At 57.2% G+C, this 26,074-nt stretch overlaps 1 protein-coding gene across 3 annotated transcripts; it reads left to right on the top strand.

Moving 5' to 3' along the window:
• The first annotated feature begins 1,741 nt into the window (after window positions 1–1,741).
• On the top strand, window positions 1,742–25,981 carry PPP1R12C (protein phosphatase 1 regulatory subunit 12C). Of its 3 annotated transcripts, XM_090046873.1 has the most exons (23): window positions 1,742–2,079; window positions 7,865–7,995; window positions 9,288–9,406; window positions 9,492–9,651; window positions 10,449–10,593; window positions 10,850–10,924; window positions 11,366–11,454; window positions 12,145–12,287; window positions 12,400–12,488; window positions 16,588–16,770; window positions 17,679–17,804; window positions 18,387–18,469; window positions 19,063–19,170; window positions 19,552–19,642; window positions 19,948–20,082; window positions 21,198–21,288; window positions 21,846–21,973; window positions 22,240–22,292; window positions 22,671–22,782; window positions 23,722–23,826; window positions 24,743–24,793; window positions 25,036–25,086; window positions 25,471–25,981. In XM_090046873.1, the coding sequence occupies exons 1-23, from the start codon at window positions 1,810–1,812 to the stop codon at window positions 25,555–25,557; spliced, it is 2,625 nt and encodes an 874-aa protein (XP_089902999.1). In that variant the 5' UTR covers window positions 1,742–1,809; the 3' UTR covers window positions 25,558–25,981. The 3 variants fall into 3 exon arrangements, with proteins under 3 accessions (XP_089902999.1, XP_089902998.1, XP_089902997.1); XM_090046872.1 differs by lacking the exon at window positions 17,679–17,804; XM_090046871.1 differs by lacking the exon at window positions 17,679–17,804 and having other exon boundaries at window positions 22,668–22,782.
• The last annotated feature ends 93 nt before the right edge of the window (window positions 25,982–26,074 follow it).

The following is a 26,074-nucleotide window of genomic DNA, read 5'->3' as shown; positions in this document are numbered from 1 at the left end:
ATTTCCCATGATAATTCTGGGGCGGGGGCCTCTGTTCTCCTGATGCAACAAGCCAGCACACTCCATTCCCCAGGTTGCTTCTGGGTTGGGGGCTCTACACCCACAATACAATGGGGCATCAGAGTGAGGAGAAGTGGCAGTGGACAGTGCTCTGCTACCCTAAGGCCCCATGGCCAAATTGCCTGGGGACTATTTCCAGCATGCTTTGCAAAAGCAAGGGCAGCTCCTGGGGCAGGGGGAAGAGGTAAACTCCATTTTCCAAGATGCCCCATGGGCAGGGTGAGAGAATCCATAACCCATGCCATGCATCTCCTGCACACCCTCTCCTGTGATGCCCCAACAGGTGTGGGGGGGGGGAAGGGATTCCATTTCCCATAATGCCCCACAGTGGTGGGCAAGAAGGGACTCCCTTTCCCATGGTATACAGCTGTGACGTCCAGCTGCTCATTCTCCCATGATGCTCTGGGCAAGTCCCACGCAGTGGATGGACGAGGGGGTAGGACTCTCTTTCCTATCTTGCACAAGTGACTCCCCACACCAATGATGCTCGGTAGCTAGGCAATTACGGACTCCATTTCCCAAGATGCACTGCGTCACACCCCTACTCCCCCTACCCCAGAATTTCACGGATGGGGGGGGCAACTGCATTGCCCATGATGCCCTGAAGCAGGTTGGAAGAGAAGAGAAAGAGAAGTGACTCCCTTTCCCATGATGCACTGCGACGGCGGAATTCATAACTATGGTTACCACATTTCCAGGTCCAAAAATAAAAAAATAGAGCACCTGGGGGAGTGGGGGTATGATGCTGGGGTGGGGGGCAATCCTCCCAACCCCCCGGGCTCTGCCGATGCCCCTCCCTCCCGACTCATATCCCCTGCCAGTACCCTTCACTCCCGACCCGCAGGCCCCTGCCCCCCAGCTGCCCCCGTCCTGACCAGGCCGGAGCGCTGCAGCTGCGGCAGCTCCAACTCTTGCGGGCGATGCGAGGGAGGGGACGCCTGTGGCACCCCGGGCTCAGGCTCCCAAGCGGCGCGGCCGCCCCTGAGCAGCATCTCCTGGCTGTCCCGCTCCTGCGAGCGGGGCCACGCTAACCCCAACCCCCCTGCCCTGCTGTAAACCCAGCGCCCGAAGCCTGCGCCTCACACCCCGTTTCCTCTTTGACCCGCGTTTTTCCGCGGCGAACGAAAACGCTGCTCCGCGGGGGCCGCTGGGAAATGCATTATTTTGTTTGTTTATTGCACCGCTCCTGGAAGTACTGCTATACCAGGCCGATGCATGGAGGGGATGGAGCAAGCTCCAGTTCCACCTCAGTCCCAGCGGCAGAGCCCAGACGTCCGCTTCCAGAGCCTGGACACAGCCCCTGCCCCCTGGGCGGGGCTCTCTGAAGGGCCCCCTCCTGCTGTTCCTGGTCCTTCTTCCTTCCCCAGCCTTAACCCCCACACCGCACCCAGCAACCTCGCACCCTCCCCAGAGCTGGGCCTCCCCACGGGGATCCCACTTGTCACACCACCAATGGCTCACACCTCCACTCCCGTTCTCCCAGCATGCCCCGCGACAGCGGCGCTGTGCAATAGAGAGCAACACCTCCCCTTCCCGTGACGCACTCCTCTCTCCCCCGCTTTCCTAGCATGCCCAGACAGGGACTCGCTTTCCCGTGATGCCCCGCATCTCCCAGCATGCCTCGCGGTCACTTTTCCCGGCCTGCCCCACGCCGGGGGTGGGCCCGCCCGTTTCCATGGCGCTCCGCCCCCCGCTTCCGGCGCCCCCGCTGGCTGCCGAGGCAGGAAGCCGGGCGGGGGCCGGGGGGCGATGGCGGCCGAGGCGGCGGCCGCGGCCCAGGCCCGGCGGCGCGAGCAGCTGCGGCATTGGGAGGCGGCGGCGCCGGCCGGCCCCCCGCGTCCTCCCCGCGCCCGCGCCGTCCGCTTCGAGCGCGCCGCCGAGTTCCTGGCCGCCTGCGCCGCGGGGGAGCTGGCCGAGGCGGCCGCCATGCTGCGTGGGGGGCCCGAGCCCCAGCCCGACGGCCCCGGGCCTGGCCTCATCGACGGCACTAACGCCGACGGCATCAGCGCCCTGCACCAGGTGTGAGGGCGAGGGCAGCTCCCAGGGGCGGGGGGCAGTGGGATTGTTGCTTCCCAGGGAGAGGAAGGCCTAGGGAGGGGGATGAGGTCGTTGCTGGAGGTGGGGGCAAGTCCTAGGGGCTGGGGTAAGTAGGGTTGGAGATGGAAGCATTGGTGGCAGTGGATGGGTGGGGGATTGTGGGATTTCTGCCCTGCAGAGAGAGGAAGGCCTGGGGAGGGGGGCCATTGCTGGGGGTGGGGGCAATTCCTAGAGGACCTGGTGGCAGGGGGGGATGCTGGAGGCAGGGGTGGGGGGAAGCAGCTGGTGCTTTGAGCAGTGGGATACCCGTGGGGAGGGCCAGCTCTGGGGAGGGGTGGGGTAGTTGTTGGCTGGGGTGTGGGGTTGAGGCTGGGAACGGAAGAAGGGCCAGGAGGGGGAGGAGGTCGTTGCTTTGGGGGTTGGGGTCATTGCAGGTGGGTAGGGTGGGAGGAGAGGGTAGTTACTAGAGGATCTGGGGACAGTGGGGTGAGCTGGTGGTGTGAGCAGTGGGATCTTTCTGGTGAGGTCAAGTTATGTGGGTATCATTGCTGGGAGGTTAGGAAGAGGACACAGTTACTAGGAAAGCATGGGACAGTCGTGGTAGGAGGCGGGGTCCTTGGGGTTAGGGTAAGGGGTGTTGGAGGCAGGAGGGGGTGGAAGTAACTGGCGGTGTTAGAACTGGGATTTCCTCTGTGTGATCAAGGCCTGGGAAGGGCAGTGGAGTAGCTACCTGAGGGAGGAAGAGGGAGCTGCTGGGGCAGAAGGGGGATTGGGGGGGCAGTACTGGGGCTAGGAGGAAGAGGCCATTGCTGGGGGTTGAAGGAAGGCTCCTTGGGGTAGGAAGAGGTGACAGTTATTAGGGGAGCTGAGAGCAGTTGGGGTAGGAAGAGGGGGTAGTGCGGGAGCGAAGTGGCTGCTGCTGTCAGCAGTGGGATCCCCTCTGGCGAGCTCAAGCCCTGGAGAGGGGGTTGGGATAGCTGCTGGGGAGGGAGGAGGTGAGGGGCAACAAGGAGGAGGAACAGGCAGTTTTTGGTGGGGGGTGGTAGGAGAAGAAGGGTGTGGAGGGGTAGCTGAGGGCTAGAGGGACAGTACTGGGTTATAGGAGGAGGAGGAGGGGTGGTTGCAGAAGGGGTCCTTGTGGTTGTGGGGGGTAGGGAGCAAGTGGCTGCTGTTGTGAATGGTGGCACCCCACTGCCAAGCTCAAGTCCTGAGGGGAGGGGGATGAGTAGTTGTAGGGAGCTGTTGGGGCAGGGGGTGAGGAGGAGGGGGTAGCCACTTAAGGGGTGGGGAGCATAGGAGGAGGGAGTTGTTGGGGTTGGGGCAGTGGGAGGGAACACCTGACTGCCGCTCCTTGGCAAGCTGAAGCTCTGGTTGTCTCTTGTCCTCTAATCCCTCCAGCTCAGGGGCTGGCAATTGGGTCTAGGCAGAGGGGAGCCTTGGGGGAGGAGTGGAAGGTAGAAAGAGCCCCTGTGGAAAGGGTGCATCTGGGAAGCAAGGGGGTAGGGTTTGGCAGGCTCTTGTCATGCTGGTAGGGAGTCAGGAGCAGGGGGGTGAAGGGGCTACGGTTAGGCAGTTGATGACCAGAGGCAGGGATGGGGAGTTCCAGGTGCTGGAGGGGAGCTATCCTCAGGAGCTGGGAGGTGTGGAGCAGGAGCGGGGCACTTGGAAGGAGGGGTAGTTACAGAAGAGGGTGTATGCTGTGGGTGGTGGGGTGGGAATAAGGAGGGGGAATTGGGTGCCAGGGGCAGGTGCAGATGGAGGGTGGGCAAGGAAGGCTGAGGGGGGCAACTAAGTGGCAGCAGAACTGGGGAGGGAGTCCTGGCGCTGAGGCTTCTGGCAAAGGAAGCAGGGGGGTGAGTATGGTGGGGGCAAGGAGGAGGGAAAGGTAGCGGTGCTGTCTGAGCTGAGGGCACCAAGGCAGCTGGGGCCATTATGCTCTGTATGGGCATGCCCAGCCCTGCACCCTGCTGAGGGGCAGCAGCAGCTCCCCCAGGGTCTGTGCTCCTCAATTCCTCACATCACTAGGGCAGCCTTTGTTTTTGTCTGCCAGAGTCCACCCAGGTGGAACTTGGGGATCAGAGCAGCAGTGGGGAAAACCAGCCAGCAGGTCTGCCTACTGAGAGGGTCAGGATGCCTGGGTTCAAAGCCCAGCTCTGAAAGCGGAGGGGAATCTGCAGTCAGGGTAGACAGCTCATGGAACTGGATGCATTCCTCTTCCAGAGCGGGGATAGAACCCAGGTGTCCTGGCTGCCAGCCTCCCCCATGCAAGGGAAATTTGTTGGAAAGCAGAACCCATCAGTTGCATGCCTGGCATGGCCTGTTAGGGGCAGCTTCTGGCAGGGGCTTTCTCTTCTTCTGGGCACTGACCCCAGGGCTGGGGGCAGGCTTGCTCAGGGGTTAGGGAGTGGGACACGGCTCCTCTTGTGTCAAGCAGTGGAGGGGGGAGTGCCAGCATCAGCTGGCCCCAGCTCAGCCCCATCTCGTGCTCATTTGCTGCTGCATAATGAGGTGGTCAGGTCTCAGTCTGTGGTGGGTGGGTGTGAGGGAGGGGAGTTGTCCCTGTTTTGTACCTGCTATGGGGACACCCCCAAGGTTCAGGTCACCATCTTCCACTGTGTACCTCTGTTGTCCCTTGTCTGGCCTGACTCCAGAGGATGGATTTTCAGGCTGAGGGGCAGGGGGCGGTGGGAGTGCCTGGCAGCTCTGAGCTTTGCTGTCTGGTGTGTTCTGGTGCCAGCCCCCTTCCCAGTCATGCAGAGCTGGCAATAAACAGACCACACTGAGCCTGGCTTGGGTATCCCCTCGCTTCCCCCACACAGCCCTCTGCCCCCACAGGTTTCCTGGTGCCTCTCTCTCACAGTCCCCATCCCACCAGCTCTCCTGGTACCCCTCACTCCCACCCCACAGTCCCCTGTTTCCCTGTAGGTCTGATTCTGTGTGGCACCAATTCAGTGCCCCATGGCAGGAGCCTGGGACTGTGAGGCGGGGGCCGGGCTGCTTTGGTTCCTCTGCTCTTCCCTCCTGCTGCCTTTCCCGTGGCTGAGCCAGGGAATGCCGTAGAGTTTACTCAAGGCCAAAGCTATCTCCAGGCCCTTCTCTGGGATTCTCATCAGAGAATCCAGCTCTCAACACTTTCCCCCCCCACAACTTTCCATGACTTCATTCCCTTCACAGCCTTGGCTTTCTTCCCTGGACCCCAGCCTCCCTCCACCCCCATCTCCTCCCAGCATCAGCTTCCGAGGAGCTGGGAGACAATGAGCCAGGCTCTAATATGGAGATGGCTGAAGTGTGGAGCCTTTTTCTTCAAGGGGGCACCAGCCCCTATCCAGCCCCATGGCAGAGAAAGAGCAGGGGTCTTTCACTCCCCCTCTTACCTTCCGCCACTCAGGAAGCTGCCCAGCTCAGTCCCAATTCACTTTGCCGAGGGCACACCCCCAAACCAGCCAGAGCAACCCTCGCAGGGGGGGAAACAAAGGTGGGCTGAGGGTGGGGAGAGAGTCTGAGTGAATGGGGAGTGGCAGAAGGAGGCTTTTGGGGGTTAAGTGAGGGTGTGAAGCAGGTGAATCGGGGAGGGGGTGGTCTCTGGCAGACTACCCAGGAGCTTTGTGAGCCCACCAATCCCACCTGCCCTGTACTTCCTGGGGTGTGTGCCCTGAGAGAGAGAATTCTGGGATACCTCTGCCTCCTTCCATTCCCAGGAAGAAATGTCAGGACTTGCACACTTCTTAGTGTGAACCTGGAGTTCCAGCATCTCTCTATTATCTGGGGTGTGCTGCATCCATCAACATACATTCCCTCTTGTTCCTGCAGCTTTTGGTTGCATGTGCCCCTGACCCCAGGTTTCAGGGATTCCCCTCTAAGGTGAATGCTGGAATTGCTGTTAATCCTTTCCCTGTGGTGGTTGGCTGTGGGTCTGGGAGGCCCCCAAGGCTCCTTGGGCTTTCTGGGGGAGCCCAGACCTGAGGGGGCATGGCCCCATTTTTCCACCAATTTAAGTCCACCAGGGACCAGTTTACTGCGTCCTTGCAAACAAACTGGAATGATTCAAGTGCTGTTGACTTGGTCCCTGATTCTCCTATCGGCTCTTTTTGGGGCCAGTATAATGCCAGCCCCCAAGCGTCAGCCCCACTCCCCTTGCTTTCCAGCAGGGATGAGTGTGAACAGTGTGTGCACCAGCTGAGAGCTCAGCCCAGGCCATCCTGGAGTCTCCCCTCTGTGGCTTCTCAGTTGCTTCTGGCTTCAGCCTTAGCTCAGCTTTTTCCCTGCTGGGTTCTCCCTGGCTCCTCTTCCTCTAAAGTTGGAATAGGGGAACTCACTGCTTGGTTCTCAGTGTCCTCAACATAGGCAAGGGGCTTCCATGGTGGTAGTTGCACAGCCCAGCCAACTTTGGGGGTGAGGGGGTCAGGCTCTGGCCTGGGTCTCCTTGGTGTTGGGAACCTCCCATTATTCCAGACACTATCCTGGAGGGTCTGAAATTGAAATAGAGGACACATCTGTTATTCAGTGGGATCCCCGCACAGCCCTGCCAGTACCTCTCATTCCTGACCTGTGTTCCCCGCACAAAACCCAGCCTGCCACTGCTCTGCATTCCCAACCCGCAGCTCCCTTCCCCCTTCCAGCTCTACCAGTTCCCCCCACCTAACTCCCAGTCTGCAGGCTCCTTCCTACCAGCCCAGCTGTGGACTCCCGCTCACCCCTTCTGATGCCCCTCTCTCCCAAACTGCCGCATCTAGTTGTGGCTGCGGTGCACAAACACCTTTTTGTGCCCTCTTCTGCCCCCTCCCCCTCTTTGCTATTTATTTGTGGTTGCACCTTGGGAGCTGGTGCTGATGCCAGATCTCATGTTCCCTTTTCTTGTCCCAGAGGGCTGGAGGCCCCATTCCCAACCTGTTGCTTCCCAGACTTAGCCAGTCCCATGAACCCTGGGCCAGGCAGGGATACAGAAGGTTATGTAAAGTACTGGAGTTCAGGACACCTGGACACTTGTCCCTTCTACCCCCCACAGAAGGGAGCAGGGTTTCGTGCATTAGAAGTGGGGGACTGGAAGGCAGGACATATCTGTTCTATTCCTGCTCTAAGAGGGAGGTGGAGTTTGGGGTAGAGCAGCACCCTAGGGCCAGGATTCCTGGATTCTGTCCTGGCTCTGAGAGGGGAATGGGGTCTATCAGACTAGAGCATGTGGGGTGGAAGCCAGGATGCCTGGGTTCCATTCCCAGTTGTGGGGGGGTGGCATTTCTGGGGCCCCAGGCTTGCTGTGTGGGTCTTTGTACAGGGATGCAGCTCAGGAGATCTGCACTGTCATAGCAACTTTCTTGGAACCAGCTGTTATGGGAAAGGCAGAAGTCCTGCATTCCAAGCTTGGGTTATTTATAACAGCAAGTGCAGGGAGGGCAGAGTGGTGGTGGGGGAGGGGAGGGGAGTTGCTGGCTTGGTAGAGGCTGCGTGGGGGCTTGTCCCTCTCCCCCAACCCCCATTCCCTCAGTCTCCTTCCCTGTTGCACAAGCAGGGGGAAGCTGTTCACTCACCTCTGACCCAGCTGATTCATGCAGCAATGCCAGCAACACCTGGAGCACCTGGGTTCTGCCACAGCACAGGGTGGTGGGTGGGAGGCTCTGGGAGCCGGGATGCCTGGGTTCTACTTCCAGTCTGGGAAAATAAGGGGCTCTAGGGGTTGAGCTCCATTCTCCAGGTGCATCAGGGGGCCAATCACTGCCTCCCTGACCATCCCCCATGGCTCTCTTCTTTCCCCTCTTCCCCCACTCCTTAGGCCTGCATTGATGAGAACATGGAGGTGGTACAATTCCTGGTGGAGAACGGTGCCAATGTGAACCAGGCTGACAATGAGGGCTGGACCCCCCTGCATGTCGCTGCTTCCTGCAGCTACAAGGAGATCGCCCAGTGAGTGATCGGGGCTGGGCTCATATGGGCATGGAAGCAGGGCTTGCATTAGTGGGCCTCCAGCCTGGGGCCCTGCCCTTTCCTTCATGGCAGAGCCAGGGCTCTTCCAGCTTAGTGTTTGCCCCTGCCACAGCAAGTGAGGCTAGGCCCAGGTGCCAGGCGAGGGGACTTGTCTGACTGGGCAAGGGGCAGAGGTGCAGGCCCCACTGCTGTGATCAGGGTTACTGAGGTGGTGGTGCTGTATTTAAGGGACTGCTGCATTGGGGCCATGCCAGGGGTGCACTGCAGAGCAGGGGAGGGGCCCAGTGTGACTGTCCTCTGTGCTCCTCCTCACGTCATCAGCTCTGCTTTGCAGCCCCCGTAATCCCTGCTGCCATTAGCCCCATAATCCCCCCGGTGCTAATCCTACTGGGGCTCATGGTGTCTAATCTCCCATCTCCCTCCCTCAAGGGGCTTTGCAGACCTGTCTGCTTCCCGGCTGGGAACCCTGCTGCCCCACCACATCAGCTCTCCAAAACCCTGCTGCCCTACTCCACCCCCATCTGATCCTCCCCACCTCTCAGATAGTGGTAGGAAAGCCCCCCTGCCTTAGAGGATGGGATCATCTCCCAGGCATAATGCCACCCTGGTTCTCTCCTGCAGTTTTAGGGTGCCTTGACACCCTCCTCTACATCCTCCCCCCACAATCCTTGTTAGCCATTCCAATCACACCCCCTCCCTGCCCATCTTGGGCTCCTTTCCCTGCTGCAGCTCCTGGGTTTAGGGGCTTGTGTTCTCTAGTCCTGTCCCCCTTTGCCGATCCTTGTGTCAGGGCTCAGCCCAGAGCCTGGTTATTGTGGGAGGAAGGTTGGAAAGATGTGCAGAGAAATGGGACTGTCAGGATGGGGGGTGCTATTCAGAGTCAAGGGTGGGATGTGCTAATGGTTCCGTTCTGCATGGAAGAGAAATGAGTTAGGTACATTGGGCTAATAAATGGAGGCAAGGAAATACACTGGGCTAGTTTGGATCTTGGGTCTTGTTTGAGGGGGTGGGGAGTGATCAGGCTGGACTAATCCATGGGTCTGGGTTGTGGGGGAAGAGAGGGATGCTAGATTAGTTTGGCCCATGGGTCTGGGTTGGGGGTGGGGAGCCAGGGTGCTAGGCTGGACTGGCCCATGGGTCTGGGATATGGGGGTGGGAGTAGGGGTGTTTGGTTGGACTGGCCCATGGGTCTGGGTTTTGGGAGGGAGCAGGAATGTTGGGTTGGACTGGCCCATGAGTCCAGCCTTGGTGTAGCCCACTCCTCTCCCCAGGTACCTCCTGGACCATGGTGCCAACATCGCAGCGGTGAACAGTGATGGGGACGTGCCTCTGGACATTGCTGAGGACGATGGCATGGAGGCCATGCTGAGTGCCGAGATTGCCAAGCGAGGTGAGCGGGGGGTGGCAGAGGCAGGGCATCAAGGGGCAGGACCTGTAGTGTCTGGCTCACCCTGATGTCCCTGCTACCATTGCAGGGGTGGACGTGGAGGCTGCCAAGCGGGAGGAGGAGGAGATCATGCTGCAGGACACACGCCAGTGGCTGAATGCCGGCAAGATTGATGACACCCGGCACCCCAAGACTGGTGCCAGTGCCCTGCATGTGGCAGCAGCCAAAGGCTACATTGAGGTCATGAGGTGAGAGGGATATACTGAGTCAGCAAGGATCCTGCTTGGAGAAGATCCAAGCCAGTGCTCTTGGGGTGGGGTGGGGAGGGCCTCAGTTCCAGACAGCTCTATTCCATCAGCTTCACACAATATTGGGACATCAGGGCTCTTGGGGCATGAGTCCTTGTCTTGAAATCAGCCCTGCGCCTTTGAGCACCAGGGTAGTCAGGAGATGCCTGTCCCAGTCCCTGCTCCTCTATTCCCATGGGGAAGTGCTGGGACAGCCAGCTGACTCGGAGGCTCCTGGGATCTGTGGGGATAGCATTCCCCACACCCATGCCTGTGGGCTTTGTACTCTGCTCCCTAGCCTCTCCTGGAGAAGCAGGATCAGAACCTGCTCCATTCCCATTGCCAACCCTGGGGTGGAAGTCTCTTCCTTCCCTACTTGCCCAGGGTGGCTTCTCCCACCCATAATGCAAAGAGTTAATCTCAGGACTTTGTCCAGCCTTGGCAGCCCCAGTCCTGCTCTCAAGTAGTGGGTTTTAGGGCGGATGTCATCCCTCTTTCGTAGCCACACTAGTAATGGAACCCAGGAGTCCTGGCTTTTTTTGTCCTGCTCCCTACTCAGAGCTGGACTAGAACCCAGGAGTCCTGGCTTCCTGCTCAACCAGGTCCCACTCCCTTCCCAGAGCTAGGATAGATCTCGGGCATTCTGGTTCCCAAGACTGCCTTGCTCTAACCCATCAGCCTCTGTTCCTCTCCTAGGGCTGAGCTAAAACTCAGGAGTCCTGACTGTCTCCCTTTCTCCCCACCCCCCATCCATGCAGGCTGCTTCTGCAGGCTGGCTATGATCCCAATGTGCAGGACAAGGATGGTTGGACGCCCCTGCATGCTGCCGCGCACTGGGGAGTGGAAGAGGCTTGTCGTCTGCTGGCTGAGCACCTCTGTGACATGAACACTCTCAACAATGTGGTGAGTGGCCTCATAGCTGCATCCCTGGGGTGGAGGTGGCAGAGTTTAGCTGGGAGGGAGGGCCCCAGAGCTGGCATATGAGGGTGAGAGAAGTTGATTGGGGGTGGCAGCTGCTGACCCACAATGGAGAAATCCCAGCCTGGATGATCTTTACCTCCTCCTTGGGAAAGGAGGTGGCAGGGCTGGTGCTCATGGTAGTTAGCAGTGGGGGGATGGGCAGCCTTTCTTAGCCCCTGCCCCTTCCTGCCCCTCCCAGGGTCAGCGGCCATTTGACTTGGCTGATGAGTACACGCTTGGCCTGCTGGAGGAGCTGCAGAAGAAGCAGGAGGATGTGAGTGCCTGCATCCTGCCCCTTGTCACTGTTCCCTGCCTCTGAACCTACCTCCTCACATCCTGTTGATCTCTGTCCCTCCCCATGCCTCATAGCCTCCCCTTTTCCCCCCCAAACGCAGGGATGATGCCAAGCTGCCCTATATTGCATCACTGGGACAGGCAGTGTGCAGGACTGGGGGGGTCTGCTTGCCCCACACTGCCCTTGGCCATGATGAGGTCTGTTCTCCAGGCTTTGTGGAGTCAGGTCCTATCTGCTGTCCCCCATCCTACCACCCAGCTTTGCCATGCAAAGTGATTCCAGCTCTGCCCTCTTCCTCTACATATCTTGTGTTGTCCGGTGGATCCCAGCTGCCTTCCCAGTATTCTCCCTAATCTGGAGCTGCCCAAGGGGGAGGTGGGGAGTGCATAGGCCCAGTAAGAGCTTGCTTCCCTTCCACAGCTGCGCAGCAAAAAGGAAGCCAACCTGAAGCAAGCAGTAATTGACACCAGCATGGAGCAGCAGCCAGCCTACACCAGCAAGCACAGGAGGTGAGTGGGGGTCTGGCTGTATGTGGGGAGTGAGTGGGGGAAGAAGGGAGGGCTTGGGAATGCAGAGCAGAGAAAGTCTCAGAGCCTTTAGGCAACACCTCCTAACTGTGATCTGAGGAACCAGCTGCTGCAGACATAGAAGGTTTGGTGCAAAAGCCACTTGCTAGGCTCCACTCCCCCCTGAGCCAGGATGGAACCCAGGCATCCTGGCTCCCAGCCTCCACATCTCCAACCTGCCAGACCCCACCCTCTTCCCAGAAATGGTGATGGAACCCAGGCATCCTGGCTCAGCTGTAGCTGTAGCTGTAGCTTTCACGGTGGGCCAACTACTTCATCTGTCAGTCCTGGAAAGGGACATTGACTCATGAACAAGGGGCACTGACGGAGCTGTCTGTAGCGGAGGGATTGTAGGTTGGGAGTGGGAGGTGCTAGCAGGGGCTGGGGAGGTGGGGACAGACTGGGCTGGCAATGGGCTGCAGGTTGAGAGTGGGGGGCACCGACAAGGTTTAGGGTGGTGGGAAGACTAGGTGACATTTGCTGGTTCTGTGGTGCCCCCTAGTGGTACAGCCTGGCTGTTTTCCACCCCCATTCTGTCATCTGAGGCCCAGTGGTAGTCCCAAAGTGGGTGGATGACCTAAGGAGGCCAGCTCCCTTCACACACCTCTGCTAATCCCCTTCCCTCTCCCCCAGGAGCTCAGTCTGTCGCATGAGCAGCCGAGAGAAGATCTCAGTCCAGGACCAGTCCAAGGAGCGCAAGACCCTGGGCCCTATCTCTGTTGGGGATGAGGAGAGCGGCTCTGCTTCTGAAGGCGAAGAGCCTGACAAGCCCAGTGGTAGGGGGCAGAATACTAGGCTGGGGCACATGGGGGTTGGCCGGGTGAGTGGGCAGTGAAGAACCTGTGGGCTTGAGCTCATATGAATTCAGCTCCTGTCTCCTCGCTGCAGAGGTGAAGAAGGCAGCACCCTTGCAAGAGAAGAGCACCTTGAATGGGGTCACCATACCTCCCATTGCCTCCACGATATCTGGGCAGAAGGTAAGCCCCCTCTCAGCTGGTGGTGTGTGTAGGCAGGAGGCATCCATCTTTTCTCTGGGCTGGATAGGGCTGGGGCTGGGGAGGGTTCTGGGGCTTGTGAAGGCAGCTCTGGGCTTCTCTTGTTTTCTGCCTACATCCTTTTCAGAGACGCCCGATTCCCAAGTAGGATATAGCTACGCTGGGTTTGGGGCATGGAGCCTTACCATGAAGGCTCCGTCTCCTCTGTAGAGTAGTGCTTAGGGCAGTCCTTCTGGGTTACATCTTCAGTCATAGTTAACAGTGTGGTCTGGGGGCATGTGGAGCTGGGGTGGGGAGCAAGGACTCCTGGGTTCTCTCCCAGTCCTGGGAGGGGAGTGGGGACTTTCTGGTAACAGCAGAACTTATTGGGTCAGACCAATGATCCATCTAGCCCAGTATCCGGTCCTCGACAGTTGGAGCACTTGTTATTAATCTTTGACCTGCACTTCTGTTCCTGTTTTAACATTTGTTGTCTCTCAGAATCGGTTGTAGTGTCTTCAACAGCCTCTCTAAGGCAGGCTCAACATTTTCATGGTGGGCTTATGCTCACCAAATCATGGCACAACAAATATATGTGTCTCTGACAGTGGCAGAAATGGATGCTGTGGAGAGAGAGGTTTGAACCAGATAGGTTTAGCATGATGTAGCCACCTATTCAGTATCTTCCCTGGCCTGTACCAGAAGGGGCTGGGAACCAGGACTTCAGGAGTTCAATTCTAGCTCTGGGGAAGGATTTGGGTTCCTGGGGGGAGGTGAGAGCCAGGACTCCTGGGTTCTGTCCCCAGTCTAGCACACTCCGATGGAGTTGAGGCCTATTCTATGCCATGCTGATACTGACAGCACCATGGCCACCTCCTACCAATGATATCATCACCTGCCTCCCCTCCAGTACAGCTGTCTTTGCATGTTCTACCCATTTCTCCAAGGACTAGTCAGCCACACCCCCGAGAGATGGGGCAGAGCAGTTTGAAGGGGGACTTTGCTCCCAGAGCCCAGCACACCTTCTTTCTGGACCAGAAACTCTCTCCTGAACCCTAAAACTGGGCTAAGCATGAGGCTGGGGGATGGGGCTGAAGGTTGCCAAGCCAGGGGCAGCAGGGCCAGACTAGGACCCTTGCCTCTATCAGCCATGATTTGAGCTCGATGCACCCCCTGCACTCTCACCCCTGCCTGTGTATAACATGGCTGCATCCAGATTCTTTCTGTTCTTCTTTTTAACCCCTTCACCCCCAATTTGATCCTTTTGCTGCTTGGATGGCTTCCCCTCCATCTGCCAATCCCCTCCCCGCCCCCCCCATGCCATTCTGTGCCTCTCACCCTTCTCAGTCTGTGCTAGCATTCATCTCTTCCAACTGTGATCCCCTGGGGCCAACCTTGTGGCGACAGAGGCTGCGCAAAACAGGCATCATCCTGGTAGCACAGGGGGGTCAAAAAGCTGCGGTAAGCCCTGCCTTCCATGCAGGGCTTATTGGGAGTCCTACTACCCAGACCTTTCCTAGTTCCATCATCTTGCCTATGGTAGAGTCAGCTCTGCAAAGGCCACTGGGTTTGGAATCCTGCAGGATGAGTTGGCTAGAATCAGCCTGCTCTCTCAGCTTGGTCAGGAGTGAAAGGTGCTAGCGGAGCTCTGGGAGGTGGTAGGGAATCTCAAGTCTAGGGGAGCAAGGAAGCTGCAAGTCGGGGTTGAAAAACACTGGCAGGGCTGGGGCTATGTCAGCAAGGGGTTGTGGGTTGGGATTGAGGGGCACCAGCAGGGCTGGGGTAGTTTAGTACTTTGCCCATCATCAGCCCAAACTTCTGGCTTGGCTCCAGATGCTCCTAACTGTCTTCATCTATTCCTGGGGACCTTCTAGAAGATGGAGGAGGAAGAAAGGGGGAGGACATCTGTTGTGTTTGAGTGGGGGAAAGAGGATGGGGAATTGGGACTCCTTGGTTCTCTCCCAGCTGCAGGGAGAGGAGAGCTGGTGACTCATGGGAGCTCTGTTGGTGGGTAGACCTGCCTTTTGGCTCTTCTCCCTTCCCCTCTTCGCTCTCTACCTCCTGCATGCCACTCCATGTGCATCGGGGCTGCTGATTTGAAGGCCCCTCATGCTTGGTGCTGTGCTAAGCCAGCCGGGAGCCTGGTGGTGCTGGGTGCCCTGGTGTACGGGCCTTCAATGCTGGAACTGTTGGCTGCTCAGACCCTGTCCCCCTGCTCTAATGTGCCCCAAGCTTGGAACAACACACTGCCAGAACCCTGTTATTCTCATAACCTCTGCCTCAGCCTTGCCTGCTGCCTGCGTGGTCAGAGCCCCTTGCCTTGCCGACAGCTTGTCTTAGCTGTATCTGAAAGCCAAGGGCATCTTTTACCTAGCAGTGTCAGGCTGGGCCATTCTCTGCCTGTATTTTGGGAGATCTTGGAGGATAGTATCTCCCCCATCCCAGCTCCCAACAGTCCTATGCCTTGAAACACATCATGTCCTCTACTGTGAACACACACATATTCCCTCTGCTTGGGTTGGGGGCTTCCTGCCTGACCCAGACAGCCCCTCCAGCAACCTACTGGTTCTGGTCCCAGATTTCCCTACTCTTGAGGGGAGCAGGGGTCATAAGATAAATTTCTTGGGTTTTCTGCCTCTGTTCAGTGTCCTGTGATACTGTTCGAGCCATCAGCACTGCAAATAGCATCCCTGGCTCTGGCTCCTTCCCACGTTCTGTCCTGTCTTCTAGGCTAGGGCTGCTGTCACTCCCTTCTCATGGGGTTTGGGGTGGGAGTAGCACTGCAAATAGATCATCTCTTGCAGTAGTATGTAGATCCTGCAGGAGATATGATAGAACTATTTTTCCCCCTGTCACTGGCACTGGCTCCCAGCTGCTTGCTGGGGTAGGAGGGTGGGCCTGGTGGTGGGGGTGGGGTGTAGAAAAAATCTTCCTCTCAGGGTGATCACTTGCTGTTAAGTGACTTTTGCTTTTTACCTGCACTCAAGGCAGTTCCTTAAGGGTTCTTTCCAATTATAGTCTAAGTGACAGGACTCAGCAGAGACGCTAAAAGCTGGACAGACCCCTGAGGGGATGGGGAGCAGAGAGCTAGCTCTGGAGGCTTTTAAGCATTCCCCAGTCACTCACCCCTTCCATCCACCCCACCTTATGAGATGTTGGGTTTCTTGGGCAGGAGTAATGCTTTACATGATAATGACAGAGCTGAGTGAGGCTTCTCTGTGTTATGCAATCATAGAGAAGCAGGGCTGGATAGGACCTCCAGAGGGCATCTAATCCAACCCTCTGCCTGAGGCAGGATGAGCCCTAGCCAAACCACACTGCACTAATCCAGGACCTAAACTCTACATAGGACAACTCTCAACAGCTGTGGTTGTATGTGGGATGGCGGGGGGGGGGGGGGGGGGGGGCCTAAAACCAAGACAAACCCTGCTTGGTGATTTTTCCCTCCTTACCCCTACCCTATCCAATTCCTTCCAACCAGTCCCTGTCCCCCACCTTGTTTAATAATGTCCAGACCCCAAAGCTCTGTGGGGTGGGGGAGGGCTGTTATCTCCTCCTGCACCCCTGCCCTGCCCATGATCTTCTTCCTTGCCCCTTAATATGGCTCATGGGCATCAGAGGCTGCTGCACTACAAGGGGCTGAGGGTGGAGCTGAGTGGCAGTTGCTCCCATGTCCTGGGGTTGAGGGAGGAAAATGGGGATGGGATCTTGGAGAGGGGCAGATTTAAGTTTTATTGGCAGCTGGTTGAAAGTGAGAGGGTGGAAGAGCAAGGTGGTGGGGGCAGGGTTCAAGAGGTGGGAAATGGAGGTGGTGTGCCATAGGGGAGTGGGAGAGGTGAGGGCCAGGGGCACATGGGATTGGTGCAGAGGTACATGGGGATTGTCAGTGGAGGGTCCTGAGGTAGCAATGGAATTGGGGCCACACAGGCTGGCTGCCACCCCTGCATGGTGTTTGACAGCTTTCTGATCCCCTTCAGATCCTTCCCCCTTGGGGGTCAGTTCCCTTCACCCATCCTGACTCCGCTCCCTTTTCCTCCTCCCCCTTCCCAACTCCTCTCCTCTGTATTTCTGTCTCCCACCCCCACCTGCCACTTCCCCACAGTTCTCTGGAGGGCCCAGCCACACTGCAGAGCCTGAGAAGGTACCCACACCTGCCTGGAGGGCAGGGCTTCGCAAGACTGGCAGCTTTGGGGTCCTGCAGGATGCCCAGCTGGAGGAGGTTGCCCCGAAGGAGGGCGGGATCAAGCGCTCAGCATCCAGTCCCCGGCTGGACACCGATGAGAAGGTGAGATGGGAAGGAAGGGGAGGCAGGAGCAAAGCCTGGCACCCAGCTCCTCTACAGGCATGGGGCGGGGGGTGCATCCAGCTGTCCACATGTAGCAGTCTCCTGCATGTGGGACCCCAGTAGCAGACTGGAACCACTGCAAAACACTGGCCATGTGGGGCTGGCTCCACCAGTATGGGCAAGGCCTGGTTTGTGGGCCTGCCACACAGGATTCTGGGAATGGGCTTTCCCCTGCAAGGCAGGGTCTGTGCCCACTTAGCCTTTCCTTTTGCATCTCAGCAAAGAGGATAATGGGAGGTAAAGATTTCTCCTGTGATGCAAAGCATATGCCCAACTGATATTGCTTGTTATGCTTCAGCAGGGAGGATTATGGGAGGTGAAGACTTTTTCCATAGTACAAAGAGTCTGCCCAGCCAGTATTGCCTGGTATACCTTGGCAGAGAGGAATATGGGAAGTGAAGACTTCTCATAGTGCAAAGCAATTTTCCCATAATGCAAAGTGTGTGTCAAACTGATGCCTATTGTAGTTCAGCAAAGTTCTGGAAGGTAAAGATTTTTTTCCCATACTGCAAAGCACATACCCAGCCAATATAGTCTATTATACCTCAGCAGGGGGGATGAGGGGAGGTGAAGACTTTCCATAGTCCAGTTTTCCTATAATGCAAATTGTATGCCCAACTGCTGCCTATTATGTCTTAGCACAGAGTTCTGAGAAGTAAAGATTTTTCCCATAATGCAAAGCATGTGCGCAAGCAATATTGCCTGCTCTCTCAGCAGAGAGGATTGTGGGAAGTGAAAATTTTCCCACCATGCAAAGCGTGTGCGTTGGTGTATGCAACTGCCTTGCCTGTGTCTGTCTTCTCTCTCTTCCTTTTTCACTAACTTCTCCTGCTTTCCCTCACCCTCAGCCGCAGGACATCTGGGAGCTCCTGCAGAAGTGGAACAGGAATCTGGTTGGTCCAGGGTTAGCCAAAAAGTCCAGCATAGCCTCAGAGGTAGCCAGTCGGGAGGAAGGGAGTGCGCCAGGTGACCTGGTAGGAGACTCCGCCCATAGGGGGTGTGGTCTTTTCCCACCTCACCTTTATTAGCCCATGTGAAGGTAGCCCTAGTGTATTCTGGGAGGCTTGAGGGGCACTGATGCTCTCAGCCAGGGTTAGTTGCTTAGCTAGAGCCCCTTCTTGCCCCCGAGGTTTTGTGGGGGATCATTTAGGATCCCAGTGGACCACACTTTTTACCTTAACTCTGCTCTTACCAGTTTCTTTCTAATTAATGTTTCTTTGCTATTGAACCTCTGTGTTTTAGCCCAGGACTCCTGGGTTCTAGCACTGGGTGTGGGAAATCAGTGAGGACTAATTGTTAAGAGGTGGGGGTGGGGGTTGAGAGCCAGAATGCTTGTGTTCTTTCCCACTTGGAAATAACTTCATCTCTGTCTTAACTGCCCCCATGGCCACTATAAGTGGCTCCCCACCCTATTTGCTGCAGCAAAAACAAATCTCACCCCCTCCTGTATCCAGCTGTCTTGAGTAACCCCCTCTCTCAGTCAGAGCCAGTTGTAGCCCTGCCTGGGCCAGCAAGGGCAAATTCATTCGCGGGTCCGTCTCTTGCTTCCTTTTCAGAACAAGGAACCTCGCCTTGCTCGGGTCCCACCAACCCCCACCCGCCGGATCTTTGCCCTTCCCGAGTCAGAGCCCCACAGAACGTGAGTGTCCTCCTGTGCCCCTGACTGCAGTCACAGTGGTCAGGTGTGGGCAGGATGCCTGGATCTCATCCCCCAATCTGGGGTAGGGGATTTGGGGTTTATGGGGTCTGGGAGTAGAGGGGTCTGGGAGCCAGGATGCCTGGGCTCTGTCCCAGGCATGAACAGTATGTGCCTCCGGCGGCTGGGGGTGCGCAGCTGCACTGGTGGTGGTGGTAAGCTGGGAGCTCCTGCAGATGCCGCCAGCACTGTTGGCAATGGGGGTTGGGGGTGGAGCTGACCAGGGATCAGTGACCACCTGCAGGCGCAGCAGCCAGCAGTGATCATGGACTCCCCATAGATGTTGCTGGCAGTATTGGCAGCTGGGTGGCGAGCGGTGACCGCCTGCAGGCACCACCAATACTATTAGTGGTGTCTTTTTGCAGGGGATGCAGTGTTATGCAGGAGGTGCACGTGTACCTGTGTGCACTCCCTACACATTGCCTCTGATCCCGGTTCTGGGAAAGGAGTGGGGTCCAGCAAGGATGGTTATGCAGCAAGCAGATCATACCCCCTGGATTGATATCTTAATGGCTCTCTCTGCATTACTACTTCAGGAGCTCAGAAGGTGGCTTGCAGATGAAGATTGATGGGGGCTATGCCCCTCCCCAGCCTCCCCCTTCCAGCATCAGCAGTTCCAGCACAGACCCCCGGGACCGCCGACGGTAAGGGGGCAGCAGGGATCCAGCTTTGGTGGCTGCCACCATAGGAATCTGAGCATCCTGAAACTCCTGTGTCTGATTCACAGAGTATGGGCAGGACTCCTGGATTCTTTTTCTAGCTTTGTGAGGAGATGGGTATCTGGGTCACAGCAGGATAGTGCCCTTCTTGGTTGGAAAATAGCTCCTGCAACGATATTTTGTTGCTGTTGACTGTTAGACCCTTGCCCCCACCCCAGAGCTGGCTGCATCTCAGCACCAGGCTTGAAGTTCCTGTATAAACAGCTCCTGTGTTCCACTCCAGAAGTAGCTGCATCATGGTGCCAGGTACCTTACAAACCCCTGCTTCTACTCTTCCTGTTAACCTGCCCATCTTCCCCCCCCCAGGTCCTACCAGACCCCTGTGCGGGATGAGGAGTCTGAGTCCCAGCGCAAAGCCAGGTCACGGCTCATGAGGCAGTCCCGACGGTCCACTCAGGTACATGGAGTGGGGGTGGGGTCTGGTGGTTAGAGGTGGGGCTGGGAGGTAGGACAACTGAGTTCTTTCCTAGCTTTTGGAGGGTCTAGTGGGTTAGAGCTCCAGGGAGGGCTGGGAGTCTGGACTTCTGGGTTCTTTTCCCACCTGCTACTGACTGTATTAGCTCGGTGACACTATTCTGTGGTTTGGGCTGTCACCTCAGCAGTTGCACCCCAGCTGCCATCCACCCCTTTCCCAGGTTATAGTAGAAGCCTTGTTTGCTCTGCTTTGACCAGCTTCCCCCAACCCTCCTCCCTGCTTTCCAGGGTGTTACTCTCACTGACCTGAAGGAAGCAGAGAAGACCATTGGCCGAACTGTGGACACTAAGGTCTCAGAGCAGCGAATCAGGGAAGATGAGAAGCGGGACCGGGGAGAAGGGGAGCAGCCTCTGGAGACTGCGGTGAGTGAATGGGGGGGTTCATAGGTATGCAGGGAGAGAGCAGGATGCTAGGTTTAAATGGGACTGATCGGGAGTGGGGAGGAGGTGGGGATACCAGGCCAAGTGGGGCTGAACCAGTGGTCACTCCATCTTCAAGATTTGGAAGCTGTTCCCCAGGATGGGGTTGCAGGGTGCAGCCTGTAGTCTGTTCTCAGGGCATTGCTGGGCGTGCTGGCATGTTCAGCTTGCAGAAAAGGCACTTAGGAGGCCTGACATGATAGCAGCCTTCAAATACTTGAAGGGCTGCTGTTAAGAAGAGGAGGAGAGCACCTCTTTTCTCTTGCTGCAGAGTAGGACGCAGACCAATGTCTTGAAGTTGCAACAAAATAGGTTTAGATTGGATATCACGAAAACCTTTTTCATTGTTAGAGCTGTGAGGCAGTGGAACAGACTGCCTAGGGATGCTGTGCACTCTCCATCACTGGAGGGGTTCAAGAAAAGCTTTGACAGGCCTTGGTCAGGGATGATCTAGATGTAGCTCTGTGTTTGTTCTGCTGTGGGTATTTGCCAGGCTTCTGGGGTTTGTGGGTTGCTGCATGGGGCTGAGAGGGAATTCCCCCCCCCTTCTTTCTTTTTTAAGCCTTCCTTAGGGGTATTGGATGTTGGCCGCAGCTAAGGCTGGGGATTGGGACTGGGCTGTGCCAAGGCTTCTTCTGGGACTTAAACCTGGAGGTCCCTGGCTAGAGGATCTTGCCTCCTGCTTGGGGTCAGACTGATTGCCATATTGGGGTCAGGAAGGAATTTTCCCCCCTAGTCAGATTGGTGTAGACTGGGGGTATGGGGAGAATTGTCTTCCTCTGTAGCCACGGCATGGCCTTTACCTAAGATCTGTTGAACATATATTAATAACCTCTTACAGCAGCAGGACTTCAGCTGCTGTGTTCCCCCTGATTTACCTGTGGCAGGTTCAGGTGCGATGTCTCATGTTGTGTTAATGTTGACAGTTTTACAAAGATTAGTGCAGGATGGTTTGGATAGGGATGATCCTGCCTCAGGCAGGGGATTGGGCTAGATGTGACCTCTGGAGGTCCCTTCCAGTCCGACTCTATGATTCTATGCCAGCTGCTTACCTGCAGGACTCCGCCCGGCGCTCCCGCTTTCCTGCCTTGGAGGGCTCCTCAGTCTATACTGTGAATCCCATTGTGGTCAACTCTCAGGCAAAGAAAGGTAAGTGCCACCCTTCCTCCCCACAGGACAGTCCACTGGGGTCTCCTGGCAGCAAGAAAGACTGCAGGAGGAGGAAAGGATCTCTCCTGCCTAAGGGTCCAGGCTAGGATGTGGGCAGATGCTGCCTGTGAGGGGAGAGCAGTGAGCTCCAGTCACTGCCCAGCCAAGAAATTCTCAGTGCCGAGCAGTGCCAGGTTTGCCCAGCAGATGGCAGCACTGCAAGTAAAACCCCTTCTGGTATGAAGCAGTGGGCTGGGAGCCAGGACACCTGGGTTCTATCCCAGCTCTGTGGGGGTTGGGTAGTAAGGCTTGTGGTTTAGACCAGGGAGAGGCTGGGAGCTTGGCCTCCTGGGTTCTCTCCCAGCACTGGTAAGCCTCAAGATTCTTTATAGGTGATGAATTACCCCCTTGTGACTTGTTCTGCTCATCTGTCCCTCCCATTTTTGGGTGAAACGAGCCCAGCAGAGAGACTGAGTTCCAGGTGTGTGCCCAACTCTCACCGTAAGTTAAAGCAGTCACTTCTTACACACTAACTTCCCCCCACAATGTTGTCACAGGGCTGGAGCCTGAGGGGCCAGGGCCAGGCGTGGAGGCAGAGGTTGAGCTGCGGAACCGCCTGGCTATCCGTGACCGCCGAAAAGGCCGGCGGGAGCGCCGCTCCACAGGCATGGTGCAGGGTGGTGAGGTGAGTGGGGGCAGCAGGGGAGTGCATCTCTTCCACCTCCTCCCCCTACAAGATAGAAGGGTTGTTGGGGCTGATCTGGGATAGAGGGGGGGGGGGAAAAGGCTGGGAAGGCAGAGCAGAGCCTGGGGAGATATCAGAGGGGCTACAGCTCATCTGTGAGGGGGCTCAGCTCAGGGAGCCTGTCAGAGGAGGGAATATGTAGCTGATGTGTGTGCTTCTTTGGGGCCTTCCCCCCCACACCCCACCAAATTCTGGTGTCTCCCTAGGGCGATGAGAATGAGGAACCCGAGGCAAACAGCGAGGATGCTCCTGGATACAGGTACCTGTGGGAGACATGTAGGTTGGCCCTGGCTGTGCTGCCAATCATCTTCCTCACCCTACTAGTCTCAGGATGGGGGTTCATTGTACTTGTGCTAAGCAGGGGAGGGCTGATCCAGTCTTGGAGACTGGTGTAGGGCCAAGGGGCTCCACTAGTGCTGTAGCACTGCATGGAAGCTCTCTCTAAACTGAGACTGTGGACAGCTCACCCCAGAATTCAGCAGCATCTTGGCACTGTGTGAGGGGTCCCTGTGTAACCAGCCCCCAAAGTACCCCACCCCAGAGGCAGCTGCATCATAGCACCGGGACACCAGATCGTGGGGTGGGATGTTAGGAGACTTAGGACTTCCCAGTAATGTCTGTTTGCCTGTCTTAGCAGCATATCCGATCACTTGAATAGCCTCTTGCCAAACCGGACGGGTCCCTACAACTCTGCTAGGCACAACAGTATGGGCAGTTCCAGGGAGGATCTTGACTGTGACTACAAGAAGGTAAAAGGCCTGGCACTGAACTACTGCTTCCTGCCCTCCCAGCACTGGGGGTCCCGTATTGTCCAGGGGGAGAGGGAGCCAGCTCTTATCTTTACTCCAGTGGTTGGAACTCAGGGCACCTGGGTTCTAATTCTCAGTTGTGTGTGGGGATATGGGTCTCTTGGGTAGAGCAGGCTGCTCATTCTCTGGCCCGCAGGCCAAATCTGGCTTGTGGTGCAGTGCTCCTCTGGCCAGTGGGGCTTCCCATGGATTAAAAAATTTGGCAGCAGAGTAGTGGTGGCACTGCTGTTGGATCTCTGGGCCCTGCATGCTTGTTCTGGTGCCCAATCCCAGTGTACAGAGGCAGGCCAGGACAGCCCCAGGTCCCATGACCCAATCCAAGGGTAGGGAGCCAGGAGGGGGTAGTACCAGGCCCTCAGAAACCATTCCCCATGGGCAGGCCCCTTGGGTCTGGCCCTTGGACCCAATCCTGGCAATTGTTGGTCCCCTGAGATCTAATCTCAGTAGGAAGAGGCAGCGCCGGGCCCTCAGGATCTGGTCTTTGTGTGGGAGTGGGAGCAGGAGTGTGTGTGGTAGATGCCAGGCCTCCAGGACCCAATCCTGGTACACCAGAGGTGGGAGAGGATGGGGCTGTGCCCATGGGATCCAGTCCTGGCATATGGGGCCAGGAGGGGATGGTGCCAACCCCCCAGGATTCAATCCTGGCTTGAAGGAGTGGTGCCGGGCCCAGGCCTGATCCAGCCTGCAGACAGGCCCCTTGCCACTTATCTGCCCTAGGGGGCCAAAAGGTTAAGCACCAGTGAGTTAGAGAAGATGGCTGGGGGTCAGGATGTGTGCATTTCTCTGAGCAAGGAATGTGCTCTAATGGCTTGGTGGAGCCTGGGAGCTGGGACGCCTCTGTTCTTTCCCAGCTTAGCATGATACCTCCCATCTCTGCAGCTCTATGAGGACCTCCAGGTGGAGAATGAGAAGCTGAAGGAGCAGCTGCAGGAAACGCAGTTGAAGCTGACGCAGATCAAGCTGGAGCTGGAGCGGGTGACGCAGGTAAGGGGGCCAGAGTGAAGAGCTGGGGGCAGGTGGTTGGGGCAGGGGCCCCGGGCCCTCAAGCACTGTGGCCCTCCTGCTGTTAGAGTGAAGGGCCTCTTGCACTTAACAGAGCTTATGCCCAATAGATGCCTTGTTGCAAAGGATTCTGGGAGGGCTGGAGAGGGCAATAGTCTGAGTAGCAGAGAAATGATCACCAGTGATTTAGAGCCAGGAGCCAGGACTCCTGGGTTCTCTCCTGGCTCTGGTGGGTTAGAGCAGGGCCTAGGCTGCCAGGGTTCTGCTCCCCACTTTTCTCCCCTGCATCCCATCCCAAAGCTTCTTCACCTCAGGGGTGTGTCACTTGGGTCCTAGCTCTGACCTGAACCCCAGGCCTAAGGGGCAGCTGTAGTGAAGGATTCAGAGGGAGCTCTGCATGGGGTGCACTGCAGGGCAGACCTGGCAGAAGGGGACATTGGGTATCAGAGAACCTTGCTGCTCCACCTGCTGGCTACTCCGTAGCATTACACTGCATCCATAGCAATGCCAATCTGTTTGCCCAGGGGCAGTATTTGCTCAGTTAAACCCTGAATATTTGGGCTGGGGCATGATTGATCTTTGGTCTGAGTCAGGTGTTTCTGTTCTGCTCTGTTCCTGGTCAGGAGGTCAAGCTGGGTGGGGAGAACACTTCCAGGTAGCTCTGTGGTACCCATCCCAAGACAGGGATGGGAGTTCTTGCCCAGATGTGGCCCCTCCTTCAGGGATGGGTGTTGGTCTCTGGATGCTCATGGTTTCTCTGGCTAGTTGAGGAATGGGATGGGGGCCACTAGCACCCATCTGGCCCCAAGGCAGGGGGACTGGCTGGCTGCAGTTGTGGGGGTGGGCGATGGACATGGGCCTCTCCTCCTTGCACCATGTGCTTTCCTGTCCCTTTCAGCGGCAGGAGCGATTTGCAGAGCGGCCAGCACTGCTGGAGCTGGAAAGATTTGTAAGTTGCTGCCCTCCTGCTGGAGGCATCCTGAGCGCCCCCCTCCCAGCGTCCTCTCTCTACCCCTGCTGGGAAGCGTCTCCCGGCTTGGCTGGCAGGGGGTGGGGGAGAGCAGCTCTGTGGTGCTCTGCCTTGCTGAGACATTCCCCCTACCCCCCCATTCCCTCCCACATGCCCCAGACTCCCTCTGCCTTCCAGTGGGTGTTGACCCACCCACACCTATCTCTTTTTCCACCTTCCAGGAGCGTAGGGCCTTGGAGCGGAAAGCAGCTGAGCTGGAGGAGGAGCTCAAGGTAAATTCTGCCTGGGGTGCTCAGGGCTGGGCTGGGCTGTGTGGGGGCACAGGTCTGAAGGCAGGTGGGTTGCAGTGTGTGTGGTTACAGTTGAGTAGTGGGCTAGAGAGCTATGTTACAGGTGTAATCTGCAGAGGGATGTTAGATGGTGCTATGAATCTGATGTGTGTGGGGGTGATGCCAGGCTGGGTGGGCTTCTTATTTGGGTCTGAGGTCTGTTTAGTTTGTCGGAGGGGGAGTGGACCACAGCTGTGAGAGTCCCAGGGCTGTGATCAGTACTGAGCAAGAGAGCTCTGATCTGCAGGGTGGGAGGGCGAGAATCCTGCACTGGGTGACTCCAGGCCTCTGCTCTGGACGAATAACTGCCCCTGCTCCTTCTGCCAGGCTCTCTCAGACCTGAAAGCCGACAACCAGCGCCTGAAGGATGAGAATGCAGCTCTGATCAGAGTCATCAGCAAGCTCTCCAAGTGACCCCCTGCTTCCACCTGCCTCCTGACTGGGCCACAGCCTACACACACTGCAACTGCACTTCCCCAAAATGCGACCATACACACATGTGCACACCTGCCAAAACACGTGTGCACACCCTCCAAATGTGACCATACACAGATCCCTCCATAAGACAGCTGCACATCCTGCCCCCCATCAGTGCAACTGTATATACGCCCCCTACACACACACACACACACGCGCGCGCGCGCGCACACACACACACACACACCCCGCCCCCATCCATGGTGGGCTAGGACCACGTCAAATCAACCCCCAACCTAGGAGGCCTGTTCAGCCTGAATACCCCTACATACACACACACACACCCCCTCCCCCATCCATGGTGGGCTAGGACCACGTCAAATCAACCCCCAACCCAGGAGGCCTGTTCAGCCTGAATACCTCCTTACCTAGGACCATTGCTGAGAAACTCTCCCAAAATCTTCCATTTGGGGTAGTGGAGGGGGGACCCCTGCCACAGACTCCCAACAGAACT

The sequence above is a fragment of the Crocodylus siamensis genome, chromosome 5, assembly GCF_052110815.1.
Source record: "Crocodylus siamensis isolate JL-2025a chromosome 5, ASM5211081v1, whole genome shotgun sequence".
In the NCBI taxonomy this organism is placed as follows: Eukaryota; Metazoa; Chordata; order Crocodylia; family Crocodylidae; genus Crocodylus; species Crocodylus siamensis.
The sequence above is the reverse complement of the archived record's forward strand: the minus strand, read 5'-3'. Positions and strand labels throughout refer to the sequence as shown.

Bases quoted from the DNA above. Each gene is read 5' to 3' on its own strand.
- PPP1R12C (XM_090046873.1), top strand. From the start codon at position 1,810: ATGGCGGCCGAGGCGGCGGCCGCGGCCCAGGCCCGGCGGCGCGAGCAG. The intron at 10,594-10,849 runs GTGAGTGGCCTC...TGCCCCTCCCAG, and splicing joins TGAACACTCTCAACAATGTG to GGTCAGCGGCCATTTGACTT. The intron at 19,643-19,947 runs GTACATGGAGTG...CCTGCTTTCCAG, and splicing joins AGTCCCGACGGTCCACTCAG to GGTGTTACTCTCACTGACCT.